The sequence below is a fragment of the Asparagus officinalis genome, chromosome 7, assembly GCF_001876935.1.
Source record: "Asparagus officinalis chromosome 7, Aspof.V1, whole genome shotgun sequence".
NCBI classification, from domain to species: Eukaryota; Viridiplantae; Streptophyta; class Magnoliopsida; order Asparagales; family Asparagaceae; genus Asparagus; species Asparagus officinalis.
In genome coordinates, this window is record NC_033800.1 from 61,091,096 (window position 1) to 61,108,235 (window position 17,140).

Sequence of the window (17,140 nt, forward strand, 5' to 3'; positions counted from 1 at the left end):
TTCTGTTGGATATTTATAGCCTAATATAAATATAGGTATTTATTTATTTGAGATAATGTGTAAATTCTCTATTAAATTGAGAGTAATCTGTTGCTGTTGGTCCCTATGATAACGTTTGAACAAAGTCTGGTGGGTAATTCTTCACGTTTTCATTAACCAGTTTAATTATTTTTGTTAAAATCTTGCAAGTGGTAACATTTTCTACTTCTATTTATGGCTTCCCCTATATCTTGTATGGTTGCCACTTGAGGCCCGCGGTTTGTCATTTTGGATCACGATGGTTTCAAAGTAGGACGCTAGGAAGCATCGTTTTCTTCAGCGACTCAATTTTATAAATGACCTGCAGAATGCGTGCACGCCCACGTCTATCTTCCTTCCTTCTTGATCAGCAGCAGTAATTAATCCTCCATGGATCCTCCTCCGCTTCTCTTCCTTGTGCTTCTTTTAACCGTTTCCGCTCCCCCCTGCTCAGCAAACCCGAGCCCCCACAGTAACCTCACCGACCTCGAATCTCTGCTGGCCTTCAAGGCTAACGTCGCCGATCCACTGGGCGTTCTGTCCTCCAACTGGACCGCCAACACCCCCTTCTGCAGCTGGATTGGAGTCACCTGCGGCCGAAGGCACCACAGGGTCACAATGCTCGACCTCTACAACGTCACCCTCCAAGGAACAATCTCCCCTCGTCGGTAACCTCTCCTTCCTCTCTCTCCTCGCTCTTGGCAACGCCACTCTCAGCGGGCCCATACCCGACACCCTCGCCCGCCTCCCTCGGCTCCAGACCCTCGTCCTCCAGAGGAACTCCCTCTCGGGCTCCATCCCCCCCGACCTTTTCAACGTGTCCTCCCTCGTCGGAATCTACTTCGCTACTAATGACCTCTCAGGCTCTCTCCCCGCGATGAACAATGAAAGCGTCAGCAGCAGCACTACCCCACCCCCGCTCCAATTCATTGCGGTCGGAGACAATCAGTTAACCGGCCAGATCCCACCTAGCTTCGCTCGTTTCTTGAACCTCGAGGTTCTTTCGTTGCCAGACAACAGCCTCAGCGGAACCGTGCCAGCTGATCTCGGCTACCTGCAGCAGCTGAGGCTGTTGTATCTCACTCAGCCTCAGCGGAACCGTGCCAGCTGATCTCGGCTACCTGCAGCAGCTGAGGCTGTTGTATCTCACTGGTAACAACCTCACTGGGAAGATCCCACCTTCTCTTGGAAAACTCGCGAACCTCGAGAAGCTGGAAATTTCTATAAACAACTTGGAAGGGGAAATTCCCCAGGAATTGGGAAATCTATCAAGCCTACAAACGTTTGAGCTCGGTTCGAACCGGCTGAGCGGCTCGATACCCCTGGCCCTCTTGAATGCTTCCATGATCGACTTTTTTGAGCTGGCCTCTAACCATCTCACTGGATCGGTGCCTCCTGCACTCGGACAGTCCATGCCGTCGCTCAGTGTTTTAAACGTTGAACGCAACGAACTGACCGGTGGCCTGGACTTCATCGCTTCCCTTTCCAGCTGCGGCAATTTACAGAGGCTCGACTTTGAATACAATGAGTTTGACGGCTTCTTGCCCGATTCTGTTGGGAATCTTTCAAAGGGTCTTGAGTATTTTAGCTTCGGAATAAACCATATCAAAGGAAACATTCCTGCGGCTTTAGGCAATTTGAGTGGGCTTCTACATCTAGATCTTGGGGATAATGAGATTGTCGCGGCAATACCTGCATCACTTGGCAAGATTCAGAGCCTTCAGCAGTTGTACCTTGGCAATAACCAAATCAGCGGGTCCATTCCAGTTGAGCTTGGCCTTTTGACAAGCCTGAGTTTTCTGTATTTGAGTGGGAACAAACTATCAGGAGCTATACCAGATTCATTCGGCAATATAACTGGTCTTCAAAACTTACTACTGTCCACCAACGCATTATCGTCAAAGGTTCCCCAGAGCTTGTGGAGCTTAAGAAGCCTGGTCGAATTATCCCTATCCCAAAATTATCTGCATGGTTCGATTTCTCCTCAGGTAGGCAACTTGAACACGCTGGACACGTTGGATCTATCTGAAAACAAGTTTTCAGGTAACATCACTAGTTCTCTAGGGGAGCTTCAGATGCTTACATATCTTGATCTCTCCAAAAACTCTTTCATGGGTGAGATACCACAATCATTTGGTGGATTGATCAGCCTCAAGTATTTGAACTTGTCGAATAATTTGCTATCGGGAGACATACCGAAATCCTTAGCAAATTTACGTTACCTTGAGATTCTTAATCTCTCATTCAACATGCTTGTCGGACAAATTCCTCAAGGTCGAGTTTTTTCAAATCTCACAGTATCATCTTTGGAGGGAAACAAGGGATTATGTGGTGCGCCTCGGCTCAATTTTTCACCTTGCTCTGGAAGAATTGTTGGTTATACTTCAAGAAGAAAACTACATCTACTGCAATGCATCCTTCCTATTATTTCTGTATTAGTTGTCTTAAGTTGTTTATTTCTCATATTTGTAATTCATCGAAGAAGGAAGACAAGGAATTCGGCTGCTACAGATTTTCAACCTCTAGGTGAACATAGAGTGGTTTCCTATCACGATTTAGCTCGTGCAACCAACAAGTTTAGTGAAGAAAACTTACTAGGCAAAGGAAGCTTTGGTACGGTTTATAGAGGACGCCTTGATGATGGCTTGATTGTGGCAGTGAAAATCTTGAACATGGAAGTTGAAGGGGCGACGAAGAGTTTTCATGCAGAATGTGAAACTTTGAGTAGTGTCCGACATAGAAATTTGATCAAAATCATTAGCACATGTTCCAGTTTAGACTTTAAAGCTCTAATCCTCCAGTTCATGCCAAATGGTAGTCTTGAGCAATGGCTGCACTCCGAAAACCGGTGCTTGAATCTGCTGCAAAGATTGAACATAATGGTGGATGTGTCTTTAGCTCTCGAATATCTCCACCATAACCATCCGCAAGTGATACTGCATTGTGATCTCAAGCCAAGCAACATTTTGTTGGATGAAGAAATGGTAGCGCATGTTAGCGACTTCGGCATTGCTAAATTATTGCTTGGTGATGGTAGATCCATAGCATCAGCAAGTGCACCAGGCACTATAGGTTATATTGCTCCAGGTAAGCAAATTATTCAAACAAAGTTTAATTGAAAAACTCATTCAGTACTCTTATTTCTATAAGAAAGAAATCAGAGCTTCATCCCTATAAGTTTTTTTTAGGAACCAATTTTAACCTGAAAGCTATAGCTACTAGGGATTGGTCCCAACTCCTATTTTAAACTCACTGCTCTTTCTTATCCTATCCGATGTGGGACTATACTAACATATTAATAACCTCAATAACTCCCCCTTAATTTGTGAGTATATATAGTTCAATCATTAACTACACTTTAATCTTCCATGGAATTCACTAACCTTTTGCAGTACTTCACTAGGCTAACCAATTCACTAACCTTAATTTGTGAGTATAGTTCAATCTTTAACTACACTTTAATCTTCCACAGAATTCATTGGCATTTTGCAACACTTCACTAGGCTAACCAATTCACTAACTCTTGCACCACTTCGCTCATGGGCTAACCAGACCATGCATTGAACACATGACTATCAAACGTCCATAGTATTTTCCACTACTTTACTCGCGGAGGCTAACCATACTATATTATTTCTACGAGCATCCATGGGTTCTCCCGGCACTTTCAGGCTTCATCTTTTTGTTTTTTAATCACTTGGATATGTCTGTCCAAACGAACCGGCCCAGCTCGGCCCGGAAAACTGGGCTGGGGTCGGGCAAAACCGGGGCCCGGACCCGGTTGGCCTGGGCCGGAGCAGTCCGGGCACCACGCCGGCCTAGTTTTTTTATTTTTTTTTGTTAAAATTTTTAAATTTTTATTTTCAATAATACATAGCAAAAAATTAAACAAAATTTTAATAAAATCAATCATATTATTAATCTTTTGTAATTACATATTTTACAAATACAAAAAATCATAAAAATTAAAATGATAAAAAAAAATTATTAATAATTAGTTAATCATATAAAGAACCATAATTTAACAATTGACTAAAAATCTCTACATATGAAAAAACCATAATTTAATAATTAACTAAAAATATCTACATATGAAAATGATCGGGCCTAGTCAATTTCATTTTTTTCTTTTTTTTAAATACTAAAAATTAGATAAATCTTATTATATTTAAATAAGTTTGTATTAGTATATACTTACAAATTATTATATAACTATATATTATATATACATATATTATATGTAATATATTATATACTTATAAGTTATAACTTGAGAGACAGAGAGAATCACATAAGTATATATTACTTATTTATAAATGTGTATTATATAGTTATATATGTATTTGTTACATAATTAAATTATGCTTTTTTAAATATAGTTATACAATTTACTTATATGATATACTTTTATATATATTAGATGAAATATACTTATATATTATTATCCTTATACATTTATATAATATACTTATATAACTGTAATTCTATAATATACACATATAAGTATACTTATAACTACATTATATATATATATAGAGAGAGAGAGAAAAAAACTTATGTCAACTTAAGTGGACCATCCACCAAAGTTTCTATCCATTGATGATACCTAGAGATTCGTGCATCACATGAAAAGACTTTTCATCAATGGATAGAAATTTCATTGCTGAATCTATTACACGTTTATCGATTACAGATTTAAAGTAAAATTAGTCTTTTTATAAGACTTTCTTACACAATAAAAAATAAAAATAAAAAAAATACAACTCTCTTCAAACAAACGCAACGGGTGTTTATCGCCTGCTGCTTACGTGGGATCTTGACCTGTGACGGGGATGTTGATATCCGTGGACCACTGTCGATCAGATCTGATTGCTAAAAAATTGGACAGAGCTTCGTTGATTCGCGAATGAATCAAGAAACCGTAGCGCTTATCTCGGCAACGGTGAGATAATTGCTCTTCTTAAGATTATCGCAACGGGATAATCTTAAGGAACGGACCCGGGGACTGTAGATCTGACGAGCTCCTCTTCTTTATGCTGACGAGCTCGATCCGATCTCTCCTCCTCCTCTCTGAAATTCGTGCACCTCCAGTCTTCAATCCGGCAGGACTTCGCCTAATCTCCAAAATTCCATATCTAGAAAAATGAAGGCCTGAGGCTTCTATTTATAGGCTCGAGGGGTTCGGGTGGTTGAAATAGCATAACGGCCCCATTTTAGGCCTGGAGACACCCCTGGGTGTCTCGGCCTTGGCCGAGACACCTTGGGGTGTCTCGCTTGTGCCGAGACACCTCGGGGTGTCTCAACTCAGGCTGAGACGTTCCGTTTTGTACATTTGTCCGTTTCTGCCGTAACTTCTTCGTCCGGACTCGGATTTGAGTGATTCAAAGTGTGTTGAAAAGCCGGCGAGGAGATCTATAAGCTCCAATGATTAGGTCATTATGGAATAAACTGAGATACGAGAGGTGTTTCCCCTTTTGTAAGCGACGCATGGCTCCTGATCAGTTCGTATCCTCGTTATTCTGAAATTCCGTTACTTTATGTAGTTCGTCGATTCACTTCAAGTGTTCATCGACGTCAATGAAGATTCTGTGACTTGCACAGTGACGTTCCTCATCTCCTCCTAGCTCTGAGCTGCTCACGGAGACCTATAGGTAATTTTCGATGCCTACAGATACCCCCTCCAAAGCGTTCCAGACTCGTTTCTTTTATAGAAGAGGCCGAAATACTTTGGATGTGATTGGTCCAGCCTTCGATCGGTGTAAAGGACCTTTAATTAGCTTCAACTCTTGGCTCCTTCGATTTTTAGTCTATTCGATGCTTTGACGAATAGCTGAAGTCCTTCCGGCGCTGCGTTTATCGCCTGGCCGTCGTCGGAGTCTCGAGTCTAAAACTGATGAGTTGAGTTTGGATCGTGTCATTGAGTTGACTTAGAACTGACTACCTACGTTGTATCGTGTTGACTTAGGATTTCAGATCACTGTAAGTTGACTTTTTCATCGCAACACGTTGACTGGCGTTGACCTAGGATTACGCGTTGACCGGCGTTAACCTAGGGTTTCGGATCACCCGTCGTTGACTTTTAGTCGTAACGCGTTGACTGGCGTTGACCTAGGGTTACGCGTTGACCTTAGGGTTTAAATCGTCGTACGTTGACTTTTGTCACAACGCGTTGACCAGCGTTGACCTAGGGTTACGCGTTGACCGGCGTTTGACCTTTGTCACAACGTGTTGACCGGCGTTTGACCTAGGGTTACGCGTTGACCGGCGTTAACCTAGGGTTACGCGTTGACCGGCGTTGACCTAGGGTTTCGGATCGCCTGACGTTGACACAGTTTATACTCGTACGTTTACTGGAGTATACGCAGTTTAAGCTCTTAAGGTATTGGAGCATGGTGGTCCCAAGTGTTGGGGTTACAGGACCAACTGTTAAAGCTGATTCATCTGCATGTGTGGATCTTATCTCAATGTTGTTGGATAATCGAGTCACGAGACCAACTAACGGAGCTGATGCATCAATGACTCGCATTTATAGAATTTTTGGCAAATTCTCAGCCATCAACGGGTTTGATGAGCCTTTACCGACTACCGTTTGAGTCGGGCTAGCATGCGGATTGTTTAAGTCCGTTCCGCATGTGACGTTAAGCTAAAAGAGTTAACCCTTTTAGTGCTACGATATTGAATACGTAGACTTCGTCTTTCTCCTGTGAAAAGACTAAACAGCGACGTGTATCAGATGTTGACTTAGGATTTTTGGCAAATCCTCAGCCCTTAACGGATTTAACGTGCTCTTACCGATTATCGTTTGAATCGGGCTTACATGCGGATTGTTTTAAGCCCTTAACGGATTTAACGTGCTCTTACCGATTATCGTTTGAATCGGGCTTACATGCGGATTGTTTTAAGTCTGTTCCGCATGTGACGTTGTGCTAAAGGAATAAACTCCCTTAGACTTGATGCTATGACTTTGTATACGTAGACTTCGCCATTGTTACGGGAATAGGCTACCCGGTAACGTGTGTTAGACGCTGACGTATCCCTACTTAGGCTTCAGGATAAAAGTCCCCAGACTGGAATTCCGGTGTCTTCTTCGATTGGAGAAAGACTAAACCGGCAACGCGTGTTAGGCGTTGACTTATCCCTACTTAGGATTCAGGATAAAATTCCCCGTGCGTGTGAAACACGGATTTTGGTGTTATGAATAACAACCTACCACAATGTCGAATATGTGGCATTTTGTCCCTTTTTTATGGTTAAGAACTAACTGGCAACGCGTGTTAGGCGCTGACTTATCCCTTCTTAGACTTCTGGATAAAATTCTCCAGACTGAAATTCTGGTGTCTTCTTCAATCGGTGAAAGACTAAACCGACAACACGTGTCAGGTGTTGACTTATCCCTGCTCAGGATTCGGGATAAAATTCCCCGTACCTGTGAGGCACGGATTTTGGGAGTTGAAAAAGTGGTGTCTTCTCTTGGGGTAAAGACGAACCCGAAATGGGAGAGGAAGAATTTTATATTCTATCTCCCAACACCGAAGAGGAAGAATTTTATATTCTATCTCCAGTTGAAAATGAGATTGAGGTGGGATCTCCACCCCCAGAATCCGAAAAGGTGAAACTAGAAGTGAGATCTCTACTCCAAGAATCGAAAAGATTCAGATAACTCTAACTGTCGGAAGGTTTGATTACCGAACTAAAGATGAATTTCTCATTTATCGAGAGTGAATTATGGTTTTGGTCCTAACTGTAGGAAGGTTTGACCAAATGAGAGTTTGAGATGACCCTAACTGTAGGAAGGTTTGATCACTCGATTTGAAAGTGGACCTCTCGTTCATGACCCTAACTGTAGGAAGGTTTGATCACTCGATTTGAAAGTGGACCTCTCGTTCATTAGAGGAATCGATAGGGGATTTTAGTTTTGGCCCTAATTATAGGAAGGTTTGACCAAATGGGAGTGGGAGTATAAATTATAGTGGGGGTGTTGACTTGTACAAATCACTCAAATAGGGTTCCTGGTGTTAAGTGATAGGGACTTAACACGAAGGGGTTTGATAATTTGTCAAGGATGAACAGACAGATTAAAATTCTAAGCATTATATCCGGACTCTAACCATGAAAGCGTTGAGTGCACGAACATAACGGAAGTTTGAATGGATTAAACCAGAAAGAATTTTAGTGGACCCACTGTCAATAAATTTGATCAGTGAGGGATTTTATAGTGGAAGACTATGAGTCGTCGAATACCAATGGGAGTTTTGTGAGAGAAGATTGATCCAATGAAGTGATCGAATCTCATCTCAGCAAAAGAGTGTTCGGAAATCACAGTAAGAGTTTAGTGTTTATCACTTTATTCATAATGATCAGGTTATCCCTAAGAATATTATATTTAACATTCTTCTGGAAACTTCCTGTTACATAAATTATCCATCCCCAGCTTCCTTTGTGAAGATGGGTTTACCATTGTATTCAGTTGCATGATCGGGTTATCCTTAAGAATATTACATGTAAAAATTCTCCAGGAACTTCCCGTCAATAGTGGGAATAGTTTAGACTCATATACCTATTAGAGTATTAAGAAGCAGTTTATACTCGTATACTTGTCGGAGTATTGCCATTCTCATTTGGCTTATCCTAGCGTTATGACGCCGGCTTCAACCAATGTTTGGATGCTATTCTTTAAAGTAAAGCAAGTCTTGGTGGGATGAAGGATCCTCCTGTGGTACGCGTAGTACTTTGGATCCGTAGTATTGTCAGCTTCCTCTTGATTTGTGATGGATGGCAGCTTGATCTTGTTGTTTTTAAGAAGGGTCTCGAAGATGGCTGGAACGTCTTCGTCCTTGAATGAGTACTCTTTTTGGAGCCTCGAATCCGAAGTCTTCTGCTGTCTTCGGGGCTGCTGTTGCGACGTCTGATTAACGTCAGTAACTGTTGTAGGTGCATTCCCTTCATCATGGGACACGAGACTCGAATTCAGAGGATTAACCATCGATTGGTTTCTTTCGACCTTCCTCCTTCTGAGGAAGCGTTCGGCCTGTTCTCCGCACACCTTCAAATCTTTTCAGGTATTGAGCGGCTCTACTCCCATAACGTCCAAAATGTTAATGGACAAGTTGTTATGATAAGTCTGCAAGACGAATTCCTCCGTGACGGGATTCTTGCAGTTCATTGCCTGATTGCGGAAGCGTTTGATGAAGGTATCCACCGACTCTCCGTCTTTCTGTTTCTCATCGAAGAGTGTCCTGATTGACACCTCGACGTCATCCTCAAAGAAATGAGAGAGGAACATGCTCTCTAGGTCCTCCTAGCTGTTGATACTTCTAGGTTTGAGACGGCGGTACCAATCGAAGGCAGGCCCGCGAAGGGTGCCAACGAATGACCGAACTATCAAGGCTTCATTGCCGGAGATCATACCCAAGTGGGACTTGAAGTAGATCAGGTGCTGAGAGGGCGAGCCCTTCCCGTCGAATGGCATGAAGTTGATCAGGTTGAACTTTGCCGGATACGGGATCGAATCCCACTTTCTTGGGTAGGGAGACAGAATACCGGTTCTTTTTATCCCTTAAGCAAACATCAACGCGTTGATTTTGCTCTCGAGGTCTTTTATCCTTTCATCCTCGCTCGTATCCTGTTTTGGACAATTTTCGAGAGGAATAATGCGACCAGCCCCAGCATTGTCATCTTCGATGGAACCACCCCCAGTGTTGTTGTCTTTAGTGGGTCCATCCCTAGCGTTTTGGTCAACAGGAGGGTTTTCAGCATTGATACGTTCATTCACATCTGAATCGCTACCTAGTTGATTAGCAAGGTTGTGACGGCTGGATTCACCTAGCTGATTCGACAAAGCTCGGATTTGTTGGTCGTGTATTTGTCTCATCTCTTGCATAGCCATTTTCATTTCGATTTTGAATGCTTCTTTCTGCTTGGCTAGAGCATCCTCAATGATTTTGGCTATTTGTTCGGTGTTGATCATGAACACTTCCCGAGCTTGTCCTATGCTAGACGTTGTATCGTCAGAGGCGATTGCGGAATAAGAATCCGAGAGTTCGCCATCGGAATGGATTCCTTCACGGACTCCCTGGTAATCATTATGTCCAACGGCTTCTAGCTGAAGCTGAGATAATCGTTGGGTTATTCCCGAACTGACTTCTCTCCCTGGAGAAAAATTAGGGTTGGAGCTATTTGAGCTAATCGGAGACTTCCCCTTATCGACCACGTTGGTAGTAACTGTTGGGAGTTCGTCATCTTGAACGACCGATCGTTTCTTACGGAGACGTTTTGAATTGGACTTAGCCTTTCCGTTGGAGATCCTCTCAAATACCGAGACCCTCTGCGGAGCGGTCTTGGGGCAGCTACACGCTGATAATATTGTCCTGATAATTTTGGTACACGAACAGTGAGAGTCCGCTTCCCGGGTACTTCTCTTTCGAGATTTATTCGTACCCCCGGCTCGATAGTACAACTCATCGACGTTGCGGTCAGAGTAACCTATCGGCTGTTTACATGAATTCTCAGGTATAACGCATTCTTCTGTCTGACGCATTTTCATCTGAGTAAACATCGTCTTGTTGGCGTCTACAGGAGTCACACGCTTGGAATCACACCTTTGTGAGGGTGAAACCTTAACGGGCTCCTGGTTTTCTGCACGCACCCCCAAGCGGGCCGTTGCAGAAATTAACTTTTTAGGAGGTCACGTACGACCCCCAGTCTGGATGTTTGCTCGGGGTTCCTTTAATGGTCCCCAGCGTTCCTTAACAGGCGCTTTGCCTCGATCTTCGGGTAGAGATTCGAGGCGATCCTTCAGAGGAATCCTGAACTTAGGAAAATCCACGCTGTGGTGGGGCTTTACCGGAGGTTCGGGATCTGAAGTTGACAAAAGCTTAATGATAGTTCCATTTGTTTTTGCCTTAGGCGCTGACTTAGCTTTTGGCATCCAAACTTGTTTGGATCTCGGTGATCTCTTAACTGCCTCTTCCTTTTGCATTTCTTGTGCTTTTCGCACAAGGGTCCGGGCATGCGCAAGCAAAGCGCGGCGCTTCTGGATTCGCTCCTCGAGAGTAGAGCGAGTTCGTTTGACACGAACTCATTCGTTAATTGGAGGTCGGGAGGAGGATTTCGATGCTGGTTGTGGCGATAGATTAGCCACTTGGCACTTTCTGAACTCCAGATCCGTTTGGTAATGGAATCCATCCACCTGATCCAAAGCCTTGGCGAATTGGCGTGCGAGGCGTTGGCATTTTCTTTTACGTGCTCTCTTTGATAGAGTTGGCGCGCCTTCAGCAGTCGGCTCCTTGATCGTGAAGGAGTTCAGATCTGAAGATCTAGTCTCATTGGATGCCAGCAGATCATTGCAAGGTGCAACTATAGCATCGACGACGTGGAGATCGATTTCTTGGGTCTTCAGATCTGGAGACCGGCGGATCTTCTGGGAGGAGGAGATCTTCCTGCGCTTATGAGGAGGAGCAGATCTAGAGGAGGAGGAGGAGATGTACTCTTCAAATTTCTGCTGGTCGAATTCGTATTCGACATCTTCAGCCACGGGGATCTTGATCGTCGGCTGCGGCACGACAGCCTCCGCAGCGAGGCTATTGGCTCCCACTGTGGTCGCTAGTTTGTTTACGGTGAAAGTTGATTTCTTCATTGCTGAATCTATTACACGTTTATCGATTACAGATTCAAAGTAAAATTAGTCTTTTTATAAGACTTTCTTACACAATGAAAAATAAAAATAAAAAAATACAAATCTCTTCAAACAAACGCAACGGGTGTTTATCGCCCGCTGCTTGCGTGTGATCTTAGCCTGTGACGGGGATATTGATATCCGTGGACCACCGTCGATCAGATCTGATTGCTAAAAAATTGGGCAGAGCTTCGTTGATTCGTGAAGGAATCAAGAAACCGTAGCGCTTATCTCGGCAACGGCGAGATAATTGCTCTTCTTAAGATTATCGCAACTGGATAATCTTAAGGAACGGACCCGGGGACTGCAGATCTGACGAGCTCCTCTTCTTTATGCTGATGAGCTCGATCCGATCTCTCCTTCTCCTCTCTGAAATTCGTGCACCTTCAGTCTTCAATCTGTCAGGGCTTCGCCTAATCTCTAAAATTCCAGATCTAGAAAAATGAAGGCCTGAGGCTTCTATTTATAGGCTCGGGGGGTTCGGGTGGTTGAAATAGCACAACGGCCCCATTTTAGGCCTGGAGACACCCCTGGGTGTCTCAACGAGGCCGAGACACCTTGGGGTGTCTCGCTTGTGTCGAGACACCTCAGGGTGTCTCAACTCAGGCTGAGACGTTCCATTTTGTACATTTGCTCGTTTCTGCCGTAACTTCTTCGTCCGAACTCGGATTTGAGTGATTCAAAGTGCGTTGAAAAGCCGGTAAGGAGATCTATAAGCTCCGATAATTAGGTCATTGTGGAATAAACTGGGATACGAGAGGCGTTTCCCCTTTTGTAAGCGACGCGGGGCTCCTGATCAGTTCGTATCCTCGTTATTCTGAAATTCCGTTACTTTACGTAGTTCGTCGATTCACTTCAAGCGTTCATCGACGTCAATGAAGATTCTGTGACTTGCACAGTGACGTTCCTCATCTCCTCCTAGCTCTGAGCTGCTCACGGAGACCTATAGGCAATTTTCGATGCCTACATACATATATTATATGTAAATATATTGTACATACTTATAAATTATAACATGAGAGAGAGAGAGAGTATATAACTGTAATTATATAATATACACAAATAAGTATACCTATAAGTTATAACTACATTATATATATTTATATTGTTATATCTTAGAATCTATACCATGCTAAGAGTGTGTGTGTAATATATTTATAAATTATAACATGAGAGAGAGAACCACATAAATATATATTACTTATTTATAAATACATATTATATAGTTATATATGTATTTGTTACATACTTACATTATGCTTATTTAAGTACAGTTATACAGTTTACTTATATGGTATACTTTAGTTTTATATATACTAGATGCAATATACTTATATATAATTATACGTATGCACTTATATATACTTATATGCTAAGTGTGTGCGTGTAATATATTTATAAATTATAACATGAGAGAGAGAGAACCACATAAATATATATTACTTATTTATAAATACATAGTATATAGTTATATATGTATTTGTTACATACTTACATTATGCTTATTTAAGTATAGTTATACAATTTACTTATATGATATACTTTAGTTTTATATATACTAGATGCAATATACTTATATATAATTATACTTATGCACTTATATATACTTATATAATTGTAATTCTATAATATACACAAATAAGTATACCTATAAGTTATAACTATATTATATATATTTATATTGTTATATCTTAGAATCTATACAATGCTAAGTGTGTGTGTGTAATATATTTATGTGTGTGTACAGGTATATATTATATATACATATGTTATATGTAAATGTATTGTATATATATAATATACTTATAAGTTATAACTTGAGAGAGAGAGAGAGAGAGAGAGAGAGAGAGAATCACATAAATATATATTATATATGTATTATTACATGCTTACATTATGCTTATTTAAGCATAGTTATACAGTTTACTTATATGATATACTTTTATATATACTAGATGCAATATACTTATATATAATTATACTTGTGCTCTTATATATACTTATATAACTATAATTCTATAATATACGCATATAAATATAATTATAACACACACATATACACATTAATGACCATATTATAATATAATATAATTATATATATATATATATATATATATACTGTTATTACAGCTAAAGTAAGTATATACCTATACATTATAAATATAATAAAAATATATAATAGTAATATATATATGACTAATAGTAATAAGAGGACATCAATGATGCCTTCGACCAGGAGAGGGATTTCTTCCACTTCTTTTCTGGTTGAGTATTTTTAGGGAGGGGTTTGTTTGTTTTTTTATTGAGGTTTTTTTTTTTTCTTTTGGGTTTTTTTTTTTTTTGATACTATACACAAATCCCCCACCATAGAAGAGCGAGAATAAAAAGAAGAGAATCACATGGCTCTAAGTATGTGCTAACACCATCATGTGAAGGGAGGCAGCCCCCCCTTTTCAGATACCCATTATCTTCCCTCTCTCTCTAGGCTCCTCTCACTTCTAATATATAAATCATACTAAATATTATATATATAATATATATATAACCTAATAAGATATTTATAATATATAATATATGTAGAAGTGTATATATATAGCAGTATAAATATAATATAATATAATATATATATCTTAAAGAGTATAATATCATAATTATGTTATGACAGTATGTAATATACAGACATATATCATGTCATGATAATACAATATATACCTACATACATACATATCTATGTATTATGTATAATGAATTTATATTTATATATGAAAAGTACTAATAATAATAATATAGCTATATATAATAAGTATATAAGTAATATATACTATGTATCAGTATACTATAGTAGAGTTAATATATAACTATATAATAATCTAGTAATATATTATACATATGTGTAGGCTGTCTAAAAATCACAATAGATAGCTTATCCCCCATCAAACACCGATGATGGAAGTTACAATCTGACGACTTCCAGAAGGTTACAATTTGAAGACTTTCACGTAGATCGTTGAAGGTTACAATCTGACGACCTTCACGACAACCGATGAGAGCTCTAGTTCAACAGTATTCACAATTAATATCGGGAGTTATAATCTGACGACTCTCATATTCTCAAGGAGCCAAGATGAAGATTATAAGACAATGATCTTTGCAACGCTATGACAAAAGAGATTACTTGTTGATAATCTCTCCAAAGCAAAACGCGGAACTCATCACCGCGCTTTAAGACCAAAACGCGGAGGTCCTCCCCGTGTATCCACACCAAAACGCGGAGGTCCTCCCCGTGTGTCAATAGTAAAACGCTGGAGTCAGACACGCGTCACAACATCAAAACGTGAGAGTCGGACCCGCGTCACAACATCAAAACGCGAAGGTCGAACCCACGTTACAACATCAAAACGCTGGAGTCGGACCCACGTTATAACATTAAAACGCTGGGGTCAGACCCGCGTTTTTCAGCACCCAGCGAGTACCCAACTCCGCGTCTCCATTCTAAAACGCAGAGTTAGGGTCCTGAACGCCGACGTGGGCGTTTGACTCGTTCAAACACGAGCTGAACGGTTGCAGGAACCGTTTTCCCTCCACGATTTGAGGGATTTCCGCCCCACTTAGGAGCTGATTAAGGGGGCGGTTACACCCCTTAATTCCTTATAAATATGGGTAAACTCGATTGAGTTCAGGCTGACTTTTTGGATCGGAGAATTGGCAGCGAGGTTGGAGCAGAGGGGACTTGGCTCTCGGTTTGACAGCAGCAGAAGAGATCCTTGGAGCATTTTCTGGAGCTGGGGAGATCTGCAACAAGAGCTTCTTCATCATTGGCTTATCAACCGAACTTTCGGTTCAAATCAACTCTTTTTCAAGAGTTAAAACTCGTTCAGAGTTATCAACTCATCAAGAGTTTCAAGCTTGCCACGCAAGTTCTCCACAACGTCAAATCGTGAGGAGAAGACCATGTTCCAGTGAATCAAGACGTTCAGATCGTCAACGTAGAGCAAACTCGACGCGAGCATTCGAGGGAGATACTTCATCGCCACCGAGAAGAACCCAGTTTTAAACAAAGGGGAGAACCAGATTCGTTCTCTTCTCTTTTGTAATCAAATTGTAACCGGAATCAAAGAAATACAAGTCAAGTTTCTTTTGTTCTCTTCATTGTAATTTTTTCCAACATACAATATGTATATATATATATATGTATGTTATATATATATAGTATATATTATTATATATATATATATATATATATATATATATATATATATATATATATATATATATATATATATATATATATAAATATTATAATTATAAATAATTAAATATATATATATATATATATATATATATATAATATATAATCGCGGGCCCGGGCCGCAGCTTCACCAAGACAGCCCTGTTAGGCTCGGGTTCCGGGCCGGCACGCGGGCCTTTGGTTCGAATGGACAGCCTACACTTAGATCATGACTTAGCACTAATACTTTTGTTGGGGTGGGGGGGGGGGGGGGGGGAAATCGGTCTCAATCGAGTTGAAATCGGGGCTTTAATCAGAGTCTAGGAACCAAGTTTGACCCAAAAACTATACTTACTAGGTATTGGTCTCAAGCTATTTTACGGTCATCACTCTTTATTATCCTATCCGATGTGGACTATACTCATGTATTAATAACCTCAACGCTAACTGCTTTTGAATATTTATTAGAATGTTTGTTATCATATTTGCTGTAGCATAAAATAATTTTGTGATTTGTTTTACTGTTTTGAACTTTGTAAATATTGCTTGGAAAGCTTTCTTGACTTAGGACATGGTTTCTAAGAAATAATCTTACTATGATGATGCACAAGAATGTGCTAGTTTTGGCTTACTTGAACAATTGATTGATGGGTTATATTTTTTTGTAACAGAGTACGGATCTACAGGCAACGTCTCAAAAATGGGCGATGTCTACAGCTTTGGCATTCTGTTGTTGGAGACATTCACCGGGAAAAGGCCAACAGATGTCGTATTTGAGGGAGAACCAAGTTTGAGAGAGTGCATTTGCAAAGCATATCCTACTTCAATTTTTGATATTATAGACAACAATCTCTTCAAAGGTGTCTCCCTCCTTGAACGAACATCTGCAGACCAAACAGCTATGCATCATTGTGTATTATCTGTCATAAGATTGGGTTTACTATGTACAAACTACTCACCAAAAGAAAGAATATCGATGGTTGATGTCGTCCCCAGGATGCAGAAGATAAAAATGGAGTACATGTCCCAGTTATCTACTGCTTGAAGTAGGGTTGATCATATTGGTGCTTTCCTGTTCATTTGTCATCCAGAAAGTTAATTTGTCTTTGTAAGTAAATTATAATTTTCTTCACTCCGAAGAATTGCTAAGACGTTAAATTCGATTTGTTCAGGCATATATGTTGAGTATTTACTTGTTTTCCTATTTGATATCAATGCTA

The 17,140-nt window shown here is 40.5% G+C and overlaps 1 protein-coding gene across 1 annotated transcript; it reads left to right on the forward strand.

The window, feature by feature from the left end:
- LOC109851074 (putative receptor-like protein kinase At3g47110) lies at window positions 1,113–17,140 on the forward strand. The gene is made up of 2 exons (XM_020421181.1): window positions 1,113–3,105; window positions 16,592–17,140. The coding sequence occupies exons 1-2, from the start codon at window positions 1,362–1,364 to the stop codon at window positions 16,963–16,965; spliced, it is 2,118 nt and encodes a 705-aa protein (XP_020276770.1). The 5' UTR covers window positions 1,113–1,361; the 3' UTR covers window positions 16,966–17,140.